This window comes from Mastigoproctus giganteus, chromosome 10 (assembly GCF_048544385.1).
Source record: "Mastigoproctus giganteus isolate SK-2022 chromosome 10, ASM4854438v1, whole genome shotgun sequence".
Classification (NCBI taxonomy): Eukaryota; Metazoa; Arthropoda; class Arachnida; order Uropygi; family Thelyphonidae; genus Mastigoproctus; species Mastigoproctus giganteus.
The window spans coordinates 6,704,631-6,724,175 of NC_143584.1; the positions used below are offsets into that span (position 1 = coordinate 6,704,631).

A 19,545-nucleotide genomic window follows, 5' to 3' on the forward strand; every position below is an offset into this window, starting at 1 on the left:
GAAAATGAACAGGTTTGCTGTACAAACCCTTCATAGTCAAGGAAACCAAGGGGTAAAAGTTCTTGTTTATACTATAGCATGACCACCACACATCAAAGGAGTTTATAAAAAAATCAAGAAATAAATCGTTAATCATATTTAGTAGTCATGCAGGCTAGAACCATGGTCCATTCAAAAAGCATGTGTTACTGCACTCTTACTCCTCAAGCTACATCAGGCCTGTTCCACTTTGTAGGTGAAACACAATATATACATATATATATATATATATAAAAGAGATATAAAACATAATACCAAGAATTAAAAACTGTATAAACAGTGGAAAATAAAATACATTGATAGGTAAAATTCACCAAAGCACGCAAAGGATGCAAATGTATATATATCTATATTGTAATAAATATGTCACACAGAAAGCCAAAAGGAAAACATGGCCGAAATATGAATAAATAAAAGAATAATCAAAAGGTGGTGACCTGTAAAATAAAATGAAATAGATTACATCATGAAAATAAAGGTAATGGCAGCTGGCATTAGATAAGGGTGGGCAAATTTGGATATGGTTCAAAAAGGGGGAACAGAGCAAAAATGCAATTAAATCCGATGTCAGCAAAGGTAAAAGTTGATACATCACCATGGGGCCACACCTGACCATTTTTTCGTAATGCATTAAAGGACTGCGTTTCTATACTTGCCCAAAGCTGAGTAGGAGAGGAAAATTTTGAAAATAAAGCAAATATAAGATCAAAAAAGAAAAAGAAAAGCAATATAACTCTTACAAAGTATGGACAAGGTAGTCCGTACACAAAGTTACGGTAAAATTAAAATTAGGTGCAAAATTAAATGAATACAAAAATTATTTTAAGTAAAATAAGAATTGAAGCAAACGATAAATGGCTGTTGTCGTTATTATTTGGTTTTTAGGAGCATTAGCAACTAAGGCCATATTGCTCCAGGGATATGGAGTGGTCATTCCCTGATCTTTCCTCATCCTGTGTATTTGGTGGTCACGGGTTTGAACCCCGGTCTCATCAAGAAGCGTGTGCTACACAATGCTGCTCCTGCCCACCTGGCTACGGAGGCGCCAATACCAAATGCCAACGTAATGAAAGGTCAAAAAACAAAAGCTGAAAAAGGAGATCTAAAATCGAAAATTAAAAGTGTTAAAAATTTGAAAATCTATACCCGAGATACAGAAAAGAAAGGGCCAGAAATGACAGTGCGGAAACAGTCATGATAGCTGCAATCGAACAATAACAAACAGGGACAATTCTATGCGTTCATAATTTACAGTAATTAAACTAATGTGAGAGAAAGAGCTGAGAAAAATTGACAACCAGTGACATCTATAACCAATTTCGAAAAACAATATACAAAATGAATCTACATTAAATTTTAGACAAAAAAAAAAAAAATGAAGAAAGTGCAGCAAACAAGGCTATCCAAAGAAATAAAACAGAAATGGCTATATATTAAGCATAGCACTGCACAAAGCACAGATAACTAAAACTTAAATTGATATAAAATCAAATATAATACCAGTGAGTTGAAACCAGGAGAAAATGTGAAGAGATAAACACAGATTTTTTTTTTTTTTTTTTTATGTGAACCCCAAACACGAGAGGTATTAGAACCTATAGTACTTAGTACTGTGCTTGGGTTGGAAGTTGAAAAGACAAAAGAAGATATTTGTTGACATTGGACTTGAACTTCTGTAGATTGTAATTTTCAGGAAATACGTACGAAGGAAGGTTGTTCCAGAAAACGGCAGTTGAATGAATAAATGAGGAAGATGAAAAGTTGGTTCGGTAGGTTTGAAGTTGGACAGTAAATGGATGTTGGCGGCACGTGTTCGGACTGTTTTGAAAGAGAGAGTGGGAATTATAGAAGCCAATTCAGAAGAACAGTGCCTATGGAATTATCTGTAGAAGAGGCATGCAGCAGAAACAGTACGTCTATGAGAAAGCGAGTGGAGAAAACCAAGTTTTTTAGATGCAGAGGAAGCAATATTTGTAATGTGCTTGTGCCAAGAGAGATTAGAAGTCAGGGTAATCCCCAAAAGAGATATATCATTTTGCCTAGAAATCGGAGTGTCACTAAAGATAAGCATAGGAGCAGAAGAATCCTTTTTGCCAGATATAAGAAAAGACTGAGTTTTCGAAGGGTTGAAATCAACTAAGTTGTCTTTGCCCCACTGGAGAATTACCTGAAGATCGGCATTTAAGGAATTGGTAGCAGATTTTCGAGAAGTTGAAGCTGATTGAGCACGACAAGGTTTCTAAAATAGAAAGTGGAATGCAATGTGCTATCATTGGCAAAACTATGGATATACAACAGGAAAAGAGTGGGGGAAAGAACTGAACCTTGGGGGACACTGGCATTAGTGGAGAAGTTAGAAGACAGAGAGCCATCTATCATCACCCTCAGTAAGCGCTCAGAGAGAAAACTGGATAACCAATTACTAAAAACAGTTGGCAAACCATAAGATGGAAGCTTGTTTAGAAGACCTTTATGCCCAACACGATCAAAAGCCTTTGAGATGTCAAGAGCAACTACTTATGTTTCACCGAACCTTTCCATTGAATTAGTCCATAAATGGGTAATAAGCCAGAATATCACCAGTGGATCGACACTGAAGGAATCCATACAGGCGATCGTTGATCAGACGGAAGGTTTCTAGGTAGTTTAAGAGTTGGTGGTTAATTGATTATAGGAATGCTCTTATGAAGAAAGGCTTAAGTTTTGCAAATTACAGTGTCTGGAGACTAGGCACCAGCGAGGTGATCTGATAGAGGTGTATAAAGCCTTGAATGGTTTGAGCATGCTCAATGCTGATGGAATTCTTCCTCTCGCTCAGAATAATCACCTGAAAGGGCATAAATTCAAATTGAGGAAAGACAGATGTAGGATAGACATGCGGAAATTTGCCTTTATCCAGCGGGTGGTTGGTTGGTGGAACAGACTTCCATCCCTTGTCGTGGAAGTTGATAGCCTAAATAAGTTTAAGGCTCAGCTGGACAGGTATTTTGAACGAACAGAGGGGTGAAGTGGAAGTGGTTTTTTTTTTTTTTTTTTTTTGGCTGATGCTGCATAAGCTTGCTTTCTTGCATCAAATGCCTCTACTAATGCTAATGCTAATATATAGATTGATATAGATTGAATATAACAAATGCACCAGAGTGCGCAAAGCAGCAGCAAAGGATGCAGATGTATATGGAACTCCCCGACTTACGTAAGGGTTGCCTTCCGCGGAACACTACGTAAGTCGGAATTTCCCCCATGCTTGTGCAACACTCGCAACTGTGCTCACTGAATTGACTGAAAAAAAAAAAGAAATGTTCGACGAACATGTAAATAGAATTATTTATTGTATTTATTCAATTTCTTTATCTCATGCACAGAAAAAATTATAAAAGCATGTAATTTAAAAAAATTTCAAAATTATAAAATTACAAAAAAGAGAGGAGACAAGTATAATGTCAGTAAGTTTTTGCTCTCGAGCATCATTGTCGGATTCAACGTCTTCAGCTGATAAGTATGCCGCTGCAAAGGTTGAGGGCTGTGGAGATTTAGCAGGGGTTGGCCGCTCGACCTTACAAAAGAACATATTAATGGATGACTGGACGGTGGCTTTTTTCTTTTCACGCAAAGAGAAGAGCATTGATAATCTGAACTAACTGGGACCGTGGGTAGTTCGGACTTCCGATTTGTTTGGATTATCACTTCGAGGGATGGGTCATTAGCTGTTCTCATAGTTTTTAGTGGTAGTCAGTCTTCTTTCTTCAACGTTTGATTTCATAATTGTGTAATTGAGGGCTGCTGTAATGGCAGTAGTGTGTATGTCATTTGTGAGGTTATGTTTGCATGCAAGCCACCTGATCATCCAACATTTGTCGGATTGAATGCTGCTGAGTGCGGATGCAGAAGCTGAAGCCCAGATCTCTGATACATTTCTATCCATCTCAATCTACACAAGACTGAGGGATGAGTCATCTTATAAATGTATTTGATGGAAGTTACAGTCTTGAACATGAAGTAAATGTTAATTTCTATCCATCTCAATCTACACGATTTGATAGGAAGAGCTTCAAAATATCTATGGAACTGCAGCTTTGGTTCAGATCTGTGTGGTGGTAGATCCTAGGGATTAAAGAACCATTTAGCATCACTGGAAGCTATAGCTGGTTTGGCTTCGGTGAGAAAATCAGCATTGCAGATTTTGAAGGATTTATTTCCATATCAAAGTTTAACAGATATTGAGAGAGATTCTGGAGTTTTAAAATGATGCCTTCGGTGATTTGTTGGTCCACCAAATAGTTCATCTGTTTGGTGGACTTCCATTAAAATTTTTATATCATTTGCATAGCACAGTATATCTGATCTGTTGGTGATGAATGGTGATAGTCAGAAATTCAACCTAACAATGTCAATACACTCATGTATTCAGTTCAAAAAAGCATTTATTAAATTACTGGCAGTTATATTTTGGAAAATAAGGAAAAAAATTTTCTTTGCATCATTTAGTGATTCTAACACTAATTTAATCAAACTAACTTACGTTCAGACTTCGTAACTCCTGACAGAGAGCTAAAAAAATAAAAATAATAAAAAAGACGAGAATTATTTTCAGAATACTGAAATATCAATAATACATCAAAAACAGTAATTGGAAAAATAAATTAAAATTAAACTATAAACATGTTTATTTCCATCATTAACATTAAATTGTTGTTGTTGTTATTTGGTTTTCAGGAGCATTAGCAACTAAGGCCATATTGCTCCGGGACTATGCGGTGGTCATTTCCTGACCTTTCCGTATCCTCCGTATTTGGTGGTCATGGGCTCGAACCCAGTCTAATCAAGAAGCGTGTGCTATGCACTGCTGCTCCTGCCCACCTGGCTACGGAGGCACCACATTAAATTGTGAATATGGGCCAAAACTAACCTGCTGCAACCAGTGTCACTAAAATAAACTTTTTTATGGCCCCAATGGTATTCTTTTTTGCAACTTGTCTGTATATGATAACATTTATATCACATAATCTATCAGTTTATGCTGATATTTTTTTTTTTCCATGATAAGCTTTACTCCTGATTCCTTTTAGTATATTATCATTTCAATGTGCATTTAGCTGATCTCTTAAATTCAACTATTATTATTCTTTGTTTCACTTATTGCTTTAATGTTAATGGTAATCAAGAAGCTAGAATAGCAGCAGCATACAAACTGAGATGCACAGGAAGGTGGATTTTCTGATCATTATGTCTGTCACAAATGAGTTACATGGCAAAAAATACAAACTCAACTTTCAAACTGTCACACTAATTCTGAGAGGTAAACTGTTGATGTTTTTCTCTATTTCTTCCTCCTCAGCATTTTTTGGGGGAAAGAAATAAATGATTACACTATATAAAAATTTTTTAAAAAGGTTCTATTTATCAGCATTTCCCTTAAATTTGGATTTTGAATATGGCATCAGTTTTTCAAGAGCATCAAATATTTGTCCAGAAATTAAAGGAAAAAAAGTGCAATAATACTATATCAAATTTATTAACAATGTTTAACTTTTATACAGAATAGAGTATTAATCTTTGCTACAAGTAAACAAAGTTTAAAAAAATATACATCGCATATTAAAAAGTAGAAACCCTCCTCAGGTTAATCAAATTAAATGTTTTTGTCTTTTGTGATCAATATGACCATCTGAAACCAACAACTAAGCATAGTTGCCCCATTCCACATTTCTTGGTAATTCTTCTCCATTGACTGTATGACCTAGAGCAGTGGTGTCCAACCTTTTCCTGTACAGGGGCCATATTCAAGGTTCAATTTGTTTCGCAGGCCACACTGAGTGATTCTCAAGAAAAATTAGGGTGTTACATTTTATGTGCCTTGTTACATGCAAAAGGAAGTTTCTATTTTTATGTTACTGTTTTTTTATTTTCAGGCCATATATAAAAAATAAAAATTCCCAACACTTTTATGTACAACAAATCTATGTCAGTAATTTATTTTTATATTTTATTAAAATTATAAAAATATGACATGAAAGTTTTAAAAATATATATTTTACTTTTGTTTTTTATAAAAAAAAAAAAAAAAACTTACTTTAGCTTTTAAATGCTCGCTTTAGAAAATTTATAACCTGAAAAGGATCACTTTTCAATATTAAGGTGAATAAATAAATATAACGACGCACCTAAAATCAAAAATATTCAAAAATTTTATTAAGTACAACACACAATAACATTCACTGAACAAAACTTAATATGTAATAGTAGTAGTGGTGGCATGTGATGCAAGAAAGCAAATGTATGAGCTTATGCAGCATCAGCCAAAAAAAAAAAAATCACACCATTCCCTCCAAATGCCTGTCCAGTTCCTCCTTAAATTTATTCACCCTATCAACTTCCACAACGACAGATGGAAGTTTGTTCCAGCAATTAACCACCCGCTGGCTAAAGGCAAATTTCCACACATCTAATCGACATCTGTCTTTTTTAATTTGAATTTATGCCCCCTTAGGTTCGTAATCTGAACAAGTGGAAGGATCCCATCAGAATTCAGCGTGCTGAATCCATTCAAGGCCTTATATACCTCAATCAGATCACCGCGCAGGTGCCTAGTCTCCAGCCACTGAAATTTGCAGAACTTAACTCTCTCTTGATAAGAGGATCCCTTCATTCCCCTCACCAATCTTGTTGCCCTTCTCTGTACACGCTCAAGTAAATCTACATCCTTCCTAAAATGAGGCCTCCAGACCTGTATGCAGTACTCAAGGCGTGGCCTGACCATTGCCTTATACAGAGGGATAATCACCTCCTTTTCCCTGCTAGCAAAATTCCTATATATAATTGACAAAACCCCATGACCTGCCCTGGCAGCCTGTCTGCATTGCTCAGAAAACTTCATATCTGCCTGCACAATTACTCCCAGGTCTTTCTCATTTTCTACCACCTTAAGTGTAGTACCACACAGTTGGTACGTTTCTCTGGGGTTACTTCTACCCATATGCAGTACTTTGCATTTGTCAAGGTTAAACTTCAGTTGCCACTTCTTAGCCCATCTGCCCAAATTATCTAGATCCTGTTGCAGTAGCACACTGCCATTACTGTCATTAACAACCCTGCCAACCTTTGTATCATCTGCAAACTTCGACACTAAGCTTGATATACCTTCATCAATATCATTGATAAATATACAAAACAACAGTGGACCCAACACCGAACCCTGTGGGACTCCACTAATAACATTAGTCCAAGAAGAGCAGCACCCATTGATTACCACCCTCTGTCTTCTCCCACTTAACCATCCTTTTATCCATTGTAGCAACTTACCCTTAATACCATTCTGCTCCAATTTGTACAATAGTCTTCCATGCACAACAGTGTCAAAAGCTTTCCTGAAATCCAAATATATGATATCAAAATTATTTTTTGCATCCAGTTCCTTTGTAACCACATCATAATATCCTATCAAATTTGTCAGACAAGACTTTCCCTTAACAAACCCATGCTGTGTCTGAATTATTGCTGCAGTCTTGTCTAGATGATCCGGCAATGCATCTTTAACCAGCGACTCCATTATTTTACCCAGAACAGAAGTTAAACTAACTGGTCTGTAATTACCCATGTCACCCTTCGATCCCCCTTTGTGAATTGGGGATACATTTGCACATCTCCAGTCTGTGGGGACCTCCCCTGAGTCCAAGGATGCTCTCATAATTATGGCTAAAGGTTTACTTACTTCCTTTGCTGCCTCCTTTAATATAACTGGATAGATCCCATCCACCCCAGGTGCTTTTCTTACGTTTAACTTCAACAGTTTCTCTTCCACTTTGCTCTCAGTTATTACAAAATCATTAAGTACCCTGCTACAATTTGATAATCTTCTGCCATTTTCAAACCTTAATAATTCCTCACGTGTGAATGTAGATGCAAAATACTCATTCAGTTTGTTTGCTCTCTGAGCAGGATCATCAACAGTCGAACCATCGATGTCAAGTGGACCAATTAGATTCATCCCCTTCCTTGTAGAGTTTATATAAATAAAGAAATCCTTGCTGTTTTTCTTAGCATCTTTTGCCAAGGATTTCTCGTAATCTGCCTTCGCCTGCCGAACCTCATTAGTAACTTGGTTACAGATCAACTTGTAGATATCACAGGCTGCTGTGTCACGTGTTAATTTGTATGCATCCCATGCATTTTTCTTCTCTGTTACGAGTCTCATTAGTTCATTTGACAACCATTTAGGTCTAAACCTTGAACAATATTTCTTAATAGGTATGAAACTTTTAGTAGCTTCCACGATTAATTCCTTGAATGCTTCCCACTTAGAATTTACTGTTGGTAACATCGTCAGTTGATCCCACTGTACAGAATTTAAAAACTGTCGGAGACCACTGTACTCGCCTTTACGGAAGCAAAAACCTTTTCCTTTACCCCTGATGGAAATTAAATCTTTAAGTAAATCCCACGTGAGTACACTGTGATCACTGCCACCTAGTGGTTCTTTTATCTTCAAATTCCTAATACATGAATGATCACTGCTGATAACCAGATCAAGAGTATTACTTTCTCCGGTTGCCTCTCGAACATGCTGCTGCAGAAAACAATCATCCAATAAATCCACAAAAGTCTGACTAGTGTGTGAGTGACCAACCCACAAGTTCCAGTCAATATCTGGGAAGTTGAAATCCCCCATTATAAGACATTCTGATTTACTAGCCCACTCTATTTCTCTGTACAATTGTTCATTGTACTCATTCGAGTCATTAGCCCTATAAAACACTCCTACTCTTATTTTTGCTTTCGCAGTGCTTATGTCACACCAAACTGACTCAACAGTGCACTGTTCATCTATATCAACTGGATGCACTTCTTTTGATTTTAAGTTTTTCTTAATTAACAGCATAACACCTCCTCCCTTTCTATCCTGTCTATCCTTTCTGTACACATTGTACTCCCCAAATTCCAGTTCGGCATTCCTTATATCTGTGTGACACCACGTCTCTGATATCCCAACAATATCCGCCTTTGATGTCTTGACCAACACTTCAAATTCATCAAATTTATTTACTATACTTCTAGCATTGGCATACATGCAAGCATACATGCTCCTTCTATTCTTTGTTACCCTAACACATCCCATATACCTATCGGTTCCACGATGACCGCCACCCGTCCCTGAAAACCCCAACACCCCACGCTCCAGGTCGCTACTTATTCTAATAGAAGTTGTGCAAGAATCACCTTCACCTCTGCCTACGGATACTGTTAAACTATTAGTCCTTGTATCCCCCCAAGCTATCAGTTTTCCGACCCACCCAACACTGCCTCGATAGCATCAGCAAATATTCTTGCACCCTTTCTATTTAAGTGTGCCCCATCCCTGTAGAAGCAGTCCCTCCTGTTAACAAGTACAGTCCAGGCTGAAACAAATTCTACCCCTTGAGCCTTGCACAATCTTTCCAGGGCCGAATTGATCGACAAGGCTCTCATCATATACTCCCTCCTATCGTGTCTGGGCAGAATTGCAGACACTTTCAAATCAACCCTATTTCACGGCTTTTTTTCAACAGTGACCTGTACTTGTTAAGCAGTTCTGCCGGTCTCCTACTCTTGATATCATTAGTGCCAACGTGTACAACTATATCACCTTTTGTGCCCTTAAAAGATGATATCTGCTCTACAACGTCATCAACCTTTGCCCCTGGCAGACATACCCTGGTCCTGTTCCACCTATCCTTTTTACACAATATATTCCCTGTCTCCCTGACAATAGAGTCACCAACAACTACTAGTTCCTGTGGGACCAGCGCATTCTGCCTTGGGGGTTGCTGCTGTGTTGCGTGATGACCAAGTGCAAGCTCTGGCGTTGATGTGGGCAGCTGAGAGCCTGATGGGCCCCTCAATTTAGATCTTTCGAGGGCATCCACCCTGTCCTTCAAACTCTCATATAGGCCCATAACAACGCTGAGTTGTCGCCTGATTTCCTTACACTCCTTGCATCGTGCACACACAAAGACATCCCCCCCATGGCAATATCATGTTCCGTTCCAGATAGTTCGGCAAACATTTCACAAGCTGCAAATTTTTTTAGGCTGTGATGCGTTGGAGAATCGCCCCCCTCAGTTCTCCCACGAGTCACAGCACTCCTGCCACTTTGTGCCCGTTGCTTTGCTGCTCTAGTTTGGGGCATGATACTTTAAATTAATAAAATCAATAAATTAAATTAATTAAATGTCAATACTACCCTATCTAATAGAAACAGTGAAGCGTATTACTGTTTCTATAATTATACGTTAGATCTACCTAGCTACCTCAATTAAAAATTTGAATTCCCTACCACTATATACAAAAACAATGCCTGCAATATTCGAACAAATAATGGTTTTATAAACTATTACGTATATCTACAAAAACTGTTTATATAAATAAAAATAAAAATAAAAATAACCAGCGTAATTAAAACTATAAGACTACGTATTAAGTACAATATAAAATAACAATTATGTAAATAAAAAGCAAACACATCGTTTTTTTCAGAGCCTGTAACTCGCAGCTGTATTTTCTAAAGAGTCAGCGCCCTCTATAGGTTGCCATAGAGGGCGCTGATGATTGAAGTTAGATATTTTTAAATATTTCAAAATTTGGCTGAAATTTATGATGTGAATTCTCAATATGGAATGAAGATGCTCATCTGTTATTCTGTTTCTTTTTAAATATTTATTTGGATTTCAGGCATGAAGAAATTTGCTCACAAACATAGGTTGATCTGAACAAAGTAGCCATTTTCATGGCATTTTCTTTTTATTAGCGGAAAATCTTCGGATGGGAGAGCCTTACAGAATTCAAGTAGTTTATTTTCTCAGTACATATACTTATTTTTGAACTATGTTTTGGCTTGAAGATCAATAATTTCAAGCTGCAAGCTGGGATTGTAGTTTTCAGCCAAAGAAGTAAATGGAATCTCAAACAAGCTGATGTATTTTTCATGGGATCTTATATCAGCAAATCGACTTTGAAACTCGTCAAAAAGTAATTGTAATAACGAGAGGCAATGATTCTTTGGAAACGTGTTTCTTTTTTAGCTTGGTACAACATTCAAAGTGAACTAAATTGTCTCGCTCGATTTGGGATTTAAATAATAACAACTTATTCTGAAATGATTTGACATCACCATACAAATCAGTGACCAATTTTTTTTCCCCTTGTTAGTTTTAAATTAAGAGCATTTAAATTACTAGAAATGTCTGTAAAAATTGAAAGATCAAACAGCCACTCCATAAAATTTACAGTTGAAATAACCACATTCATAACATGTTGGAAATTCAATACTTTCCTACAGAGAACTTCTTGATGCACAAAACAGTGAATTCCAATCAGAGGTTCAGCTCCGATCTCTATCATTTTCTTGGTAATTCTACCCATAAACTCAATGTTTTTACAAGTCATATTTTTTGCACCGTCAGTTGTGATGCCTATCAGGTTTTTAATATTTAATCCCAACTTTTCAACAGATTGGCAAAAATTTTCAAAAAGATTTTCACCTGTAGTTGTTCCATACATACTCTGTAGATCAGCTAAATCCTCAACTGGTACAAAATTAGCATTAATTCCACGTATGAAGATATCAAATATACATCCAGAAAACGTGCTGTACCGATATTGTTCCCTAAAAGTACCGATATTGTTCCCTTTGGTAGTTGTTGGTCTCCTACTCTTAATATTATTAGTGCCAACGTGTACAACTATATCACCTTTTGTGCCCTTAAAAGATGATATCTGCTCTACAACGTCATCAACCTTTGCCCCTGGCAGACATACCCTGGTCCTGTTCCACCTATCCTTTTTACAAAGGATGTTTCCCGTTTCCCTGACAATAGAGTCACCAAAAACTACTATTTCCTTTGGGACCAGCGCAATCTGCCTTGGGGGTTGCCGCTGTGTTGCGTGATGACCAAGTGCAAGCTCTGGCGTTGATGTGGGCAGCCGAGAGCCTGATGGGCCCCTCAATTTAGATCTTTCGAGGGCATCCACCCTGTCCTTCAAACTCTCATACAGGCCCATAACAATGCTGAGTTGTCGCCTGATTTCCTTACACTCCTTACATCGCGCACACACAAAGACATCCTCCATGGCAATATCATGTTCCGTTCCAGATAGTTCGGCAAACATTAGATCAAACATTAGATCAAATAAACAGAAGAAAAAGGAAAAAATATGGCCACTGGTGTCCATCTTTTTTCCTTTTTCTTCTGTTCATCCCCCATAACCACATAATAAAGCTATATTGAGCAGTCTGACAACCGTTAAAAGTAAGTTTTAACAACCACTGTCTCCTATGTGTTTCTTTCATTTTCATCCCCCAAATCTTTCAAGTCAATATTTTGGTCATTTATTATTTCTTTAAATTTCTTTCTAAAAACCCCATATATCTGATCTATTTTCCAAGGTACACCATGAAGTAAATATCCAAGGTTACCACACATAGCAACCCTACTTTCATCATAGAAAGTACAAATAGCACATGTCACATTTAAATTAAAAAAGGTTTTGCTGCATAATTTCCCCAAATTTTAATACATACAATATCATTTCATCATGCAAAACTGATCACAGGAAAATCACAGTGACTTCACCCTTCTCTCTGAACCAACAGAGAATCTCAAACAAATAAGTCAAAATCATAGCTTAAGAACTAATAAAATGCGACTCTGCTAGAGTTAACGATCTCTTTTTTTGTGGGAGGCGATTGCAATGACTGCCACAAAATAAAATTATGAACTAATTTAAAAATTAGGAAAAGTGAAGGTAGTAAGATGGTGGAAGGTAACTGCAAGAGCAGAAGAGCCTTTAAAGGAAGTTGCATGAAGAAACAGTTTGGGTGCAATGGATGAGGTCAAAAGAATTGTCAAGGCATACAAATCCACTTCTACAGATTCATATGTGCACAGATATACTCCATTCTGCAAACTTCATGGATGAATATACTATATGTCAAATGTTATCACATCTCATGCAGTCCAAGCTGAGGGAATCACTGCTATCTAGGAGTTCTGCATTAAATGAAAGAATTTTCTTAATACATAAATTATCCACTTGTATATACAGCAAAAATTAGCTCAGGCAATATTAAACTATTAAAACAAAAACTGCTCATTAAATGGTTTACTCTTATGTATTTTTTTTTTTTTTTTACCATGAAACAAGAGCTGCTGTTTGGTGGGATCTGTTACACACTTTTCACAAATTACTTCTATCAGGGACTGCACAATAAGTGAATTTACTATGTGGGAATGAAACAGAGTTGGACTAGGCAATTCCTCAACAGTCCTCTGAGAATGGAAATCCTGGAGCTCTGTAAAATACAAAATCATAAACCACATAAAGATTCTCTTACAAGAGGCAATTAATTACTGTATTTTCTGCACTAACTCAAATATATTATGAAAACTTCAATATTATTATTAATTAGCAAAATCTGAAATTTTAAAACAATTTCACTGGGAAAACCAATAATTTATAAGGTGTAATGGTTTGAAAACGTTTCATCACCATTTTGAGTATAAAAACTTTGCATTCTTTATATACTAACTGATAAGTAATAAAACCTCCAGTTATAGATGCACTACAACATTCTTTAAATAAAACAAGAATAAATACAGAAAGGCTCCCAAACTACCTAGATATAAAAAATTGATTCTGTGTACCTCACAGAACCTAGATAACACATTTTAATTACTATACTGAGATATAAACAAGAAACTCAGCATCATCTATATGCTGAGGCACTGCTAAATTTTTTAAATAACATACAAGAACAACTTTCCAGAAAAACTGTGTTACCATTGTTGCTAAAAGCTTTACGGTGCCAGAGTAAGTAAAGGCCATAATGAATCAGGCAGCTAAGAAGGCCTGCAAAGGTCCTATGATATAAAGAACCTTTGCAAGTAGACAAAAGGATGTCATCATCCCTTTGTGTAAAATTACAGTGCGACTTCATTTTGAATATTGTGCTCAGGTTTGCCACAAATGGGCAAACAGATTACTAAGGGTGTGACTGACATTCATATAAAGAACAGTTGAAAAAGTGCAGACTGCAAAGCTTGGCAACTGAGTATCTTTTTGAACCTGATAGAGATATAAATCTTTCCCATTACTGAATGAAATCAGTAATGAGGGAGACATATTCAGCACCTGAAGAGAGAAGAACCAGAGAGCACAAATCAAATTTTGGGGAGTAATAGAAGGCTGGATCTCCTGAGGTTTACTTTTAGGCAGCATGTTGTTGAGCACTGGAATGAACTGTTTCCACAGTGGTCAAGGTTGACAATTTAGTTAAGTTCAAAGCAGAATTGGATAGCTACTTTTTTTGCAGTGTGGAAGGTATGATTGATAATATTTTTTTTTTTTTTTTTTGGCTGATGCAGAAAAGCCCACTTCCTTGCATCTTTTAGCCATTATAATATCATATAAATGAACCAAACAAAGGCTAGAAAAAATATTTCTGTTCAAAGCCGAGCAGCCAAATTAGTCAGTGGTTAAAGAAATAATGCAGGACCATCTGGAGAGGAATGCAATTATACTGCAGTAACAGCATGGATTTGTTAAGGGATGGTCTTGTCTAACTAGTCTGATAGGTTACTATGGTGCAGTGACCAAGGAACTGGATGCAAAAAGTAATTTTGATATCATATACTTAGATTTCAGGAAGACTTTTGCTATTGTTGCACATAAAAGACTGTTGTATAAACTGGAGCAATGTGGCATTAATGGAAAGTTACTGCTATGGATATGGAAGAAAACAGAGAGTGGTTATCAATGGGCACTGCTCTTCGTGGACTAATATTATCAGTGGCCCACAATTCAGTGCTGGGCCCATTGCTGTTTTCAATCTTTATGAATGATATTGATAAAGGTATATCAGGCTTAACGTCAAAGTTTTCAGTGAATCCTCTGCAACAAGATTTAGAAAAATTAGATCAACGGGCTGAGAAACGGCAGTGAAGTTTAACATTAACAAATGCAAGGTACTGCACATGGGTATCAGTAATCTCAGAATAACTTATCAACTGTGAGGACTTACATTCTGGGTAGCAGAAAATGAAAAAGATGGTAATTGTACAGTCAGATATGAAATTCTCTGAGCAGTGCAGGTGTGCTGCCAAGACAGCTCATGGGGGTTTTGTCAATGATATACAGAAACTTTGTAGTAGAGATAAGGAGGGGATTATCCCTTTGTACAAGGCCATGGTTAGGCTGCATCTAGAGTATTGTATACAAGTCTAGAGGCCCCACTTTAGGAAGTATGTAAATCTGCTGAAACGGGTGCAAAGAAGAGCAACTAGACTGGTGAAGGAAACAAAGGGTATTCTTACCTAGAGAAGCTTCATTTCTACGAACTGCAGCAACTGGAGACTAGGCACCTGCAGGAAGATCTGGTTGAGGTGTTTAAAGCATTGAATGGATTGAGTAAGCTGAATGTTAATGTCACTTGCTAAGACTACAAACATGAGGGGGTATAAATTCAAGTTGAGGAAGGATGGTTGCAGGATAGATGTGCAGAAGGTTGCCTTCAGCCTGTGAGTGGTTGACTGTTGAAATTGTCTTCCATCTGTTGTTGTGGATGTGTTGAATAAATTTAAAGACCTAGTAGACAAATCCTTGGTGAGTAAGGAAGTGTGCGTGTGTGTTTTTGGCTTATGCTATATAAGCTTGCTTTCTTGCATCATTTGCCACGACTACTAATTTTCACCACAAAAAAAAGTTGCTTCTACTGCTTTGCACTATATTTATCAAAACATCCAAAGAACATCATTTATCAAAATTACTTTGACTGAAAACATATAAAATTTTTAAAGAACTTTTCAATAACAGTTTATTTCAAAACTTCAATTTCAAATCAAGGATATATGAGGGATATTCTCTCCCACATTTTGTTCCCTAAAAATCCAAACAGTGAACTAATCCTATTTTAAAGAGGTTCCATACAAAGTTTAAAATTCTGTTTAATCCGGACAAACGGGGAAAAACAAATATGTTGAGGTAGAACCTTTTAATAAGGTAAACTAAAGCAAAAACAAACAAATTAATACAGAAGCTTTCAAGTTGAGGAGACTCTTCATCAGCTGAAATATGTTACTATGAAAACAAAGAATGCCCAGTCGTAGTCATGTGAAGTGTGGCACGAGTGCAAACAACAATTACTGGTTGTAGCTAGACGTTTGTAGCTGTGATTACAAAGTGTGTACATGGGGTGTACGCCAATGTTCATCACACTTGAGGATAACTGCCTCCATAATAGGATGAATACGTGCTCCTTTATTTCGATTTAAAGCACCCTGGCAACACGATATGTGGAGTGATTCTAGCCACAATCGTTAGTGGTGATTTCGCGAGTGGTCAATGACTTTGATGATTCAGCGTGTATCAAGATCGTGTTGAGATGACCAATAATACTCTGCGACCACCGAGTACTCCGAATCAGCAGACCAGATTGCCCTCTCATGTCCTGAGATCCAGTCGAGGAGCCTTCTGTTAGTTTCCCCAATGTAACACCCACTGCAGCCATGACAAGAAATGCAATACACCGAGCTGCTCCGTAACAGAGAGGAGGATTGGCGTTTTCACTCTAGAAAGGAGGGACTGCAGTTTTTTGCCAGGTAGATTTAAACATTTTACCCAGTGGGTGCGTAGGAGTTTAGAAGGGCGTTGCGATATGCCAGGGTAATAGGGGTGGAGATCGTGTTATCACTGTAGGAGGCCTTAGGGTGTGCTGCGAGCTCATGGGCCTGCAGATCACATTTGTCTAGGGCATAGGTAGGGTAGCCATATTTGGATAGATCCGTCTTTACTCTCATAACCTCATCACATTTTTCGTCCATGGAACTGGAATGGGTCCAGGCACAGGAGAAAAGAGCATGTGCGGTACCGAGAAGCTGGCTGCAGGTGTGTGCAGATCTACGGCTGGTGAATTGGCCAGCACACATTAATTTGCGGTAGACCGAGGTTCTTAAATGAGTGCCCTCGTGTTGAACTAGAACATCCAGAAAGGAGAGGGCATTGTCTGACACCAGTTTGATGGTGAACTGGATAAAGGGCAACAGAGAGTTGAGGTGTTGTAGAAGTCGGTCTTCTGAGCCACGGGGGATGATTACAAACACATCATCAACGTAGCAACACAAGAAGGTGATTGGATCTGGCAAGTTTGAGAATGCGCAGTCCTCCAGCTCTTACATGGCAATATTTGCTGTGACAGAGCTGACAGGGGCACCCACAGCCATGCCATGGATCTGCCTAAACAGGAAATCACCGAACATGACCACACTACTAGCCAAACACAAGCTGAGAGCTGTACGAATGTCTTCAGCGGATAGTGAGGTTCTATTGGACAGGGTGGGATTGCTGTCCAATAGTTGTCTGGCACATGTGATGGCATGTTGAACTGGGACCGAAATGAACAAAGACACAACATCAAACGAGGCCATGACTTGGTCTTCAGAGATGGTAAGGTTTCAAATCAGGCGTAAGAACTCTCCACTGTTCGGTCAATGCTGCCTACAAGAGGTGACAGCAGTTTGGCGACAAACTTCGATAGTTTATATGTCAGGGAATTCTAACAAGAGACAACATGTCGCAAGGGGATGCCCGTTTGTGTACTTTTGGCAGTTCTGCACTATACGCACCCTTAAATTATCCCAAATGGGAAGTGCAAAGTTAAAAGTACTAGGTACAATTAATGCAGTAAACAAAAACAATGGGAAGCTCTCAGCACTGCTTAGACAGTGGGGAGAAAACAAGGAATGTTCAGGGCCTGATTAGTAAAAACTATAGCACCACTGTAAGCTGTTGGTATGTAGGGGTGCAGACACAAATAACTAATAACTGAAAGAAGGCAGCATGCCGCAAACTGAATGCCTAATGGGCTGGCTCTGACAGGGTTCAGCCAGCAAGACCTTGAATGCTGAAAAGTCTAAGACCAAAGATCAGGTACAGTACTAAAAGCACCCAAAGGTATCCAAAACTGGAAATAACTGGACATAGTAAGGATAAATGAATTAGGTAAATTTATCTGTAGTATACAAAAACAATGTGAAACTCTTAGCACTGATAGACAATGGGGAGAAAACATGGATTGTAAAACTGCCATTTTGACCACAAGGCAGACAATACAGTAGCTGCATTTTAGGGCCAAATCTGTATAATTTATACCCACCGAATACACCAAAAAGGAAATCTGTGTTGTGACACACAAACTTCCACTAAAATATTATGAAAATTGACATAGTACTACTGGAGTCATTGGTATGTAAGGGTGGGGACAGACACAACTAATGATTATAAAACACCAGTATGATACAAATTGAATGGCACACGGGCTGGCTTTGACTGGCTCAAGCAGCCAGGCCTCCGTTTGCTGAGATGCCCAAGACCATAGCACAAGTACTGTACAAAAAACACCCATAAAGTATCCATAAATGGAAATGCAAGACTGTGAGATTAATAGTATTAGGTAAATAGAGTTCAAATCTAGAAATTAAGGAACATGATATTGTATTATGGAAACTGTGATATGTAAGGTACAGACAAACATAATCATTGATGTAAGATAATGTCCCAAATAATTGTAAGACCTGCTCTGGGTCAGGATGGGCCCTGCAAGAGCTGGGGTAAATAACCATACTATTGTAGTACACAAAAATAATGTGAACTTCTTAGCACTGCTAGACAGTGGGGAGAAAACATGAAGTGTAACACTGCCACACTGACCACAAGGCAGATAATACAGTGGCTGCATATTCAGGGCTAGAGTAGTAAAATCTATACCCATTGCATACACCAAAAAGAAAATGTGTGCTGTGCCACACAAGCTTCCACTATAGTACTAGGTGATAAGACATAGCACTGTTGGGGTCTCACGGGTTCATAAGCCTCATGAGCTTTCTAGAAATTAAGGAGCATGATACTGTATTATTGGGAACCGTGAAATGTAAGGTACAGACATACATAATCATTGATGTAAGATAATGTCCTAAATAATTGTAAGACCTACTCTGGGTCAGGATTGGGCCCTGCAAGAGCTGGGGTAAATAACCATACTATTGTAGTACACAAAAAGAATGTGAACCTCTTAGCACTGCTAGACAGTGGGGAGAAAACATGAAGTGTAACACTGCCACACTGACCACAAGGTAGATAATACAGTGGCTGGATATTCAGGGCTAGAGTAGTAAAAACTATACCCATTGCATACACCAAAAAGAAAATGTGTGCTGTGCCACACAAGCTTCCACTAAAATACTAGGTGATATAGTAGTAGTAGTAGTAGTAGTGGCACTTGATGCAAGAAAGCAAGTGTAGGAGCTTATGCAGCATCAGCCAAAAAAAAAAAAAAAAAAAAAAATCACACCATACCCTCCAATTGCCTGTCCAGTTCCTCCTTAAATTTATTTAACCTATCAACTTCCACAACGACAGATGGAAGTTTGTTCCAGCAATTAACCACCCGCTGGCTAAAGGCAAATTTCCGCACATCTATTC

The 19,545-nt window shown here is 37.8% G+C and overlaps 1 protein-coding gene across 1 annotated transcript in view; it reads right to left on the bottom strand.

Annotated features, from left to right (window-relative positions):
• The window catches only part of LOC150078657 (eukaryotic translation initiation factor 2-alpha kinase 1-like), a 176,936-nt gene that overhangs the window by 108,971 nt on the left and 48,420 nt on the right, over positions 1 to 19,545 (bottom strand). The window contains exons 4-5 of the mRNA XM_090382196.1: positions 13,205 to 13,363; positions 4,559 to 4,587 (exon numbers count right to left, since the gene is read on the bottom strand). Coding sequence (XP_090238322.1) covers positions 4,559 to 4,587; positions 13,205 to 13,363 — 188 coding nt within the window. The remainder of the gene's footprint in view (positions 1 to 4,558; positions 4,588 to 13,204; positions 13,364 to 19,545) is intronic.